General features: G+C 41.8%; 1 protein-coding gene across 1 annotated transcript; it reads left to right on the top strand.

Annotated features, from left to right (window-relative positions):
- Nucleotides 1-831: 831 nt before the first annotated feature.
- Nucleotides 832-4,013, top strand: shisa1.1 (protein shisa-1). The gene is made up of 2 exons (XM_004915754.4): nt 832-1,676; nt 2,086-4,013. The coding sequence occupies exons 1-2, from the start codon at nt 1,391-1,393 to the stop codon at nt 2,616-2,618; spliced, it is 819 nt and encodes a 272-aa protein (XP_004915811.1). The 5' UTR covers nt 832-1,390; the 3' UTR covers nt 2,619-4,013.
- Nucleotides 4,014-6,756: the final 2,743 nt, after the last annotated feature.

The following is a 6,756-nucleotide window of genomic DNA, read 5'->3' as shown; positions in this document are numbered from 1 at the left end:
ACATAATGTCTTATATATATTGATAATGGGTGAGTGCAGAGGATTTCTTTTGTCTGTATATGAATTGTATGGTCACAGCCTCTTTGCACCCCTGCCTAATGGTTTAAAATGCAGTGGTGAGCCCAACATTCCTTTAGTGGCTTTAAAGCAAACCACATGCAAATATTGTTGTGCAATTTTATGGTTCTTACCTGACCTGCCCAACTATATTGCCTAAGTGCCAGCCACACCAGCTAACCTCAGGTGAAAGAACAAAAGAACTCGCTCATATACTAGCAATCTTTCTCCCAGCCACCACATTAACACTCACATTGACACACAAGCACTGACTCAACGGACAAGCACTCACTCTGAGTGGTTTTATTGGGTTCAAAACTTTGTCTGGTTTTCAACATTCGGAAAACCATGCAGAAATTCACACAATAACTTAGCCTGATGTCATTGTGCTGGCTAGAAATATGCCAATGTCAACATCCTAGCATTGGCCAGTGACTTCCATGTACACAACCCTGGCAAAGGTGGCAGCCCTAGAGCAATTTCAGTATAGCTTGGTAGAAGTCAACTTCTTAATATTTTGGGGCTATAAACGGAATTTACTGTGGAGTGCAGTAACATCTAATTACCCCACTGGTCAGAATTTGCCTAAATTTCCATTCCATTTATGTAGTGCTGCCATATTGTGCAGATGGGAGCAGTGCTAACATGAGGCAAGGTGAAAGTCTTGGTGGCAAAAAGCCACTTCTAATAACCGGGGTACAAGGAAAGGTAAAGTCACTTGGGGGTGCCAAAATGTTAGGCACCCCCTAGTGACTTTAATCGCTTACTTTGTGCCCCTGTTAGGAGAAAACAGCACCAGCCCGGGGTACCTGGAGCGTATCACTTCCTCCTTCTGGCTTCGTTCTTGGAACGACTAAGGACAGGCACATGCCTGGGGGTCACAGTCTAAGGTCCAAAATGCAATTCACTCACACACACTAGGGTCTGTTTGTTTCACATCTATTTTTTTTTTTTTCTTGCTAATAATCTTAGGCTACTTGAATTGATTCCCATGGCTTTAGTTTAAAGTAGATGATTTTTAAAGATTGCCAACAAATGGCACGTTCGTTGGGGGCGCTTATGAGGCGCTTATCTCTGCATGTGCAACCTTTGCAAACTCCCAACCTCCTAAATGTTGCAGTTTGTAAAGGTCCAGTCAGGTAATGGAACTAAAGCGACAGCAGGAACAATTATCCACAAAAGGTTTTTTTTTGTTTCCCCCCCCCCCCCTTTTTTTTAAAAACTTTGTAAACAGTCCCCTGGGCTGTGCAGGTCAGGAAAGGGGGTGGGGTGAGAGAGAGCAGCTGATAAAAGTGATTTGACCCATGATGTGCTCACCAGAAGTTGCCTAACAATGGAGTTCTCCTTTCTGCTGGCTTTGTGCGCCCTGATGGGCCTCTGCTCCGGACAGCATGGGGAGTATTGTCATGGTTGGACTGATTCCTATGGGATCTGGCGCCCCGGCTTCAAATGCCCTGAAAGATATGATCCTCCTGAGGCCACTTTTTGCTGTGGCTCCTGCGGGCTCAAGTATTGCTGCTCAACTGTGGAGACCAGGCTGGACCAGGGATTGTGCCCCACTGAGGAGGATCTGGATTTGCTGAGAGATGGGTTGCCCTCCATTGATCTGCCACCCACAGGTAAGTTTGTCCTCATGTTGATACTATCTCTACTTCCAAAGTGGCCCCTCTTGCCCTGAAAAACTGATACTTTTTTTTTTTTTTTTTATATATCCAGGCTCCCTATATAAGCTGCCTGTTTTTTCTGCTCAGCAAAGCGCATGTATAGAGCAGTGTAGGAGCTGCCATACCACTTTTATACATTTCAGTATAAGCATTGTCCCAGTGAGCAAATCGTGTAACTTATTTAGAATGCCTGATAATGGTTTCCAAGCACTCCCTTTAGCCATCTATGCCCTGCACATGGGCTGTTTGTAAACTTCAGAGTTGTGCTGCATCCCTAGTGGTGATGGTATACTCTAGTTGGTAGCTGTGCTTCCGTAACTGCATGTTGCAAAAACTAAACTTGCTTTGTTTTTGTCTTCTACAGTCCCCACATACTTTCCATTCCTACTGGTTGGCAGTATTTTCGTTAGCTTTGTTATCCTTGGATCGTTAGTGGGCTTGTGCTGCTGCAAATGCCTAAAGCCTGAGGATGATACGCAAGCAAGCGGACCGGTCCCTATCCAGAGTCGACTCCTGGACACAGAGCCGTCTACAGACACCTCAAGACACTCCAGTTCCAGCTCTGCCTCCGTGCCACGGCCCCCCATAGGTGCCCGTCCGCAAAACCTCTGTTCTCTGGGAGCAGAAAATCTCAACCTGTATATGAACATGCCTGCAGCATTTCCTATGATGGGATGTCCCCAGAATACACAGTTTGTGCACCCTGGAACAGCAGGGCCACCCTTCATGCAGCCTCCTTTTATAAATTATGCAGTACCAGCAGAACACGCCATTCTAATGGCCCCTGCGCCTTATATTGATGCCAGGAACTGTTATGGGCAAACATCAAACATCTACTGTCCAGTAACCCAGCAAAGTGATCAGAACATGTGTACTGGATCCCCTTCTAAATTTTAAGGGGCACTTTGGGAACTATTTTTTTTAATTAAACACTGGAGATCATCAAAGTTCTTGCAAAACTGACAGCTGGACAGTTATATTTTATTTATTTTTTTTAACACAAACTTTTTATATAAAGACTGATAACCTTTCCAGTACCTGTGTGCTTTCCTTGAATCGGCTTCATTAGTATGGCTGATATTCTGAACACTTTGTGCCAGCAGACTAGTAATGTTGTTGCCTTGACACTTATTCCTGGGTGCTGCCATGATGCAGGCAACGTGTGTTTTGTAATGATCCTATTTAGGCCCCCCATGTTGTGTCGTATCTGCTTTTGAGACTGGCTGCAGTACTGGATAACCACATGGAATCTGCTGCTTTAGAAAAGGGTATTTTATGTTACAGCTTCAGCTGAAATGATGCATCTGGCTTGTTTCCCTTGTCTGAAAGAAGCAGTTTCTCTTTGCACTCTTTCCTTCCTGATGCACACAACAACAGTGACTTTTTATTGGGTCGCTGCTTTCTGTTCAGCACAAGGGAAAACTTCTGAGAAATTATCCAGATAAAATAATCAATGCACTGTACTCGTGTTTTTCATGTCGCAAGTGCCTTGCTTTGGCGCTGCAGTGGATTTATGCTGATAATGTAAATTTTATTTTCCTTTCACTAGGCACAGCCAGGGCTAAATCTAACGGGTTTATATATATATTTTTTTTATATAAATATTTTTTTTTTTTTCCCCCACAAATCAATTTGGTATGTGTATTCGGAGGGCCCCTTTTGTGTGGTTTCCAATTTAGAAAACTGCAGTGAATGTTAACCCTAAGTTGTAGGTATGGGTTAGTATTCAAAGTTTCAAAGTCAATTTTTGTAAATTGTCAGTCTATACAACTGCTTTTAATACTGTTTTTAACCCTATCTACACTAGTCAGTCAGCCAAGCTGAACTTGGGCCAAAGCTTTTAGTGTGACTGATCCATAACACACATAGTTGTGTCGCTGCAGTGGAAAGGACTATTTGGGAAACCCCGGTCACATAGAGCTTTAAAATCCGGCTCTGAAGACTTGCAAGAATGCACCAGGCCTCCATGCAGAAAAAACTTTGAAAAGGGCCTTGTGCGCACATTTACCTAGCCGCCGCCACCACCCCATCCCCACCCATTCTTAAATGCACACCAAAGATATGTCCACCCTCTACAAGTATTGAGCAGCGGGCACACAACTTCAACTAAGACAGCAGCTAAAGATTTTTATTTTTTTAATGGGCATGATCATTTTAATGTAACCTTTTTATATAGTGTATATTTGTGTATACAGCAGTTACTTCTGAAATAGGAGCATCCTGTTCTACTTTAAACCATGTTAAATGCACTTTATTTTGTTCTTCGAGAAAAATTAAACAGGATAAATGGTTTTTTTTTGTGTGTGACTTTAATTCTGTTACTTTGCATTAGTTAATAGTTTTAATCTATGGATTTATTTTCCCATTAAAAGATTTAAGGAAATTGCATATTAATTGCATGCTGGAAGTTCCCTCACATAATGTGTGGCCAGACTTGCAATTAAGAAGTGTTAATTGTTTCTCTGGTTTGCTGCCTACTTTACTAGTGAGCCTTTGTTATCTATTCTCCCTCCCCCCACTATGCACCCCTCTGGCAAAAGGTAATGCAGGTGCTTGTGGTGAATACATTCTGGGCTTAGCTGCCCCACAGAATTGCACAACAATAGAAACCTGGGGGCTTTCTGTATTTGGTGCCTCAAGGACAGTAGAATCCAATTGTGGAGATGCTGGGTGGGGCTTTCTTATGTTACAAACTGGCCTATAAACAGGATAAAACTGTTTTCTAATGATTCAATACTGTGGCTGTTTCTTGTATTTAAAGATATATAGCATTAAGCTACCAAAGAATGCCCTCCCCTTTAAAAAACAGGGATTGTTTGTTCATATATTACAAAATATTCAAGCTGGCCAACTATGTTCATCATCCCCAGTTTGGCCAGTCCTACTCTCACTTTCATCTGATTCATTAAGAATTTTACTGCTATACATCACTATACATTTTACAAAGGGACTAAGTTTTATCATATGTATTAAGGTTATATGGATAAATATACATTAAACTATATATAGCAATTTTAATACTGTTATTTCCTTTTGTGGAAAATCAATATTTCTGGACTGGGCTGAATCACAAAATGTCATTCTAAATGACATTTTTGTATGTCATGAGAAGTTAAACAAAGTTATGTTTGAATTAACTATTGATTTAAGATGTACTGCCAAAACTCGTAATTAGGGGAGAAGTCAAATTTGGTTTCATGATGAGTAGTCCTAAAAACGTATACGTGTCTAAAACATGCTTTAATCTGATTGGTGAACCAGCCAGGACCACCTTATACATCATGTAAGAACAATCAATAAAGATCTGCCCACCAATCAGGACAGAACTAGGCCTCGTGTCTTTTCTCTTACATGCAATACATTTTACCCTACAGCTGACAATCCTTTGGCTTCATATTCAACATTTGAACTTAACAGTATAATCTAATCTATATCATGTCAGGAATAAAAATAATTACCTTTTGTAAATGACATAGTGAATATTATATTGACCTGCAGGTCTAGTGCTCAGGAATGCTGATGTCTTTTAATATCCTCCTATTTTACAAAAGGGAGTATTTACATTTGTTTAACACCCATTAAAGGCGAAGGAAAGGCTAAGTCACTTGGGGGTGCCAAAATGTTAGGCACCCCCAAGTGACTTAGATCGCTTACCTTGTACCCTGGGCTGGTGCCCCTGTTAGGAGAGAAAAAAGCACCAGCCCGGGGGAACCTGCAGGAAGCGCTTCCTCCTTCCTCTTTCTTCTCCCGGCAAAATCCGTCGGCCAGCGCATGCGCAGTAGAGTAAAAAGCTGACTTTATTTTTTAAGTTCGGCTTTTCACTCTACTGCGCATGCGCGCGCAAGCGAATAGGAAGTAGGAAGCGCTGCAGCTACCCCGGGCTGGTGCTGTTCTCTCCGTACAGGGGCACCAGCCCGGGGTACAAGGTAAGCGATCTAAGTCACTTGGGGGTGCCTAACATTTTGGCACCCCCAAGTGACTTAGCCTTTCCTTCTCCTTTAAGGGGAATAAAAGGGTTGCTTAGAATTTTATATCTTACTATGTATAAAACAAAAGCATTTGATATCACATATTATTCGTGGCTTTTTCTGTTGAGCCAAATTTCTAGGGTCGAAAGATGGCATTAAATTGGCAAAACTGTTACAACTTTTTTTTCTGTTATTCAAAATTCTCTGCCACGTACAAATATTTTTTTGCAACGTCCGTTTTGGTTTAACACCACTTGTGAATTTCACCCTAGAACAGCATTGCAGAAATGATATGAGGCCCAAAATCTGAAAATTGTGTTGCCTTTTACTCGGCATGTAGAGATGTAGCGAACTGTTCGCCGGCGAACATCGGGTATTCGCGTTCGCGCAAATTTGCGGACTTTTGCTGATGTTCGCCACTTTGGGTTCGCCGCGTTTTTTCACCTTGGTTTTTCCGCCGCGTTTTTTCGCTTCGTTTTATCGCCTATGCATATACATAGGAATAGCTTGCGGGTTTTTTTTGGCGTTTTTTTTTTTTGGCGTTTTTTTTACAAAGTATTTTTCAGAGAAGTTTTTGACCTTGATCCCCCTCCTGCATGCCACTGTCCAGGTCGTGGCACCCTTTACACAACTTTAAAATCAGTTTTCTGGCCAGAAATGGCTTTTCTAGGTTTTAAAGTTTGCCTTCCCATTGAAGTCTATGGGGTTCGCAAAGTTCGCGAGTTTTGGCGAAAGTCCGCGAACCGGTTCTCGAACATGTTCGCTACATCACTATCGGCATGTACAGTTATGGCTGCAGAAAAAAAAGGTTTGTCAAATTTGGGGTTGTGTAGCAGGTATAAATATAAGAATACTAGCCACACAATCGCTGGGTTTAGTTAAATAAATAAACACATATTAGTAAACAATATGGGCTTCAGCTAAAATAAGTAATTCGTACCAGACGAATTGATGAGGTCCGGGTGTAAAAACCCTGGACCTAGCGCGGTGCTTGATGTAATCGAAGGCCCAACGAATCAAACAAATAACATAAAGTCAAAAGCGCTCACCAGAGTCCAAGATTGGTC

The sequence above is a fragment of the Xenopus tropicalis genome, chromosome 8, assembly GCF_000004195.4.
Source record: "Xenopus tropicalis strain Nigerian chromosome 8, UCB_Xtro_10.0, whole genome shotgun sequence".
Classification (NCBI taxonomy): domain Eukaryota; kingdom Metazoa; phylum Chordata; class Amphibia; order Anura; family Pipidae; genus Xenopus; species Xenopus tropicalis.
This window is presented reverse-complemented; position numbering and strand designations above follow the sequence as displayed.

Coding starts and splice junctions, on each gene's coding strand:
- shisa1.1 (XM_004915754.4), top strand. CDS start 1,391: ATGGAGTTCTCCTTTCTGCTGGCTTTGTGCGCCCTGATGGGCCTCTGC. Junction 1,677..2,085: donor CATTGATCTGCCACCCACAG/GTAAGTTTGTCC, acceptor TGTCTTCTACAG/TCCCCACATACTTTCCATTC.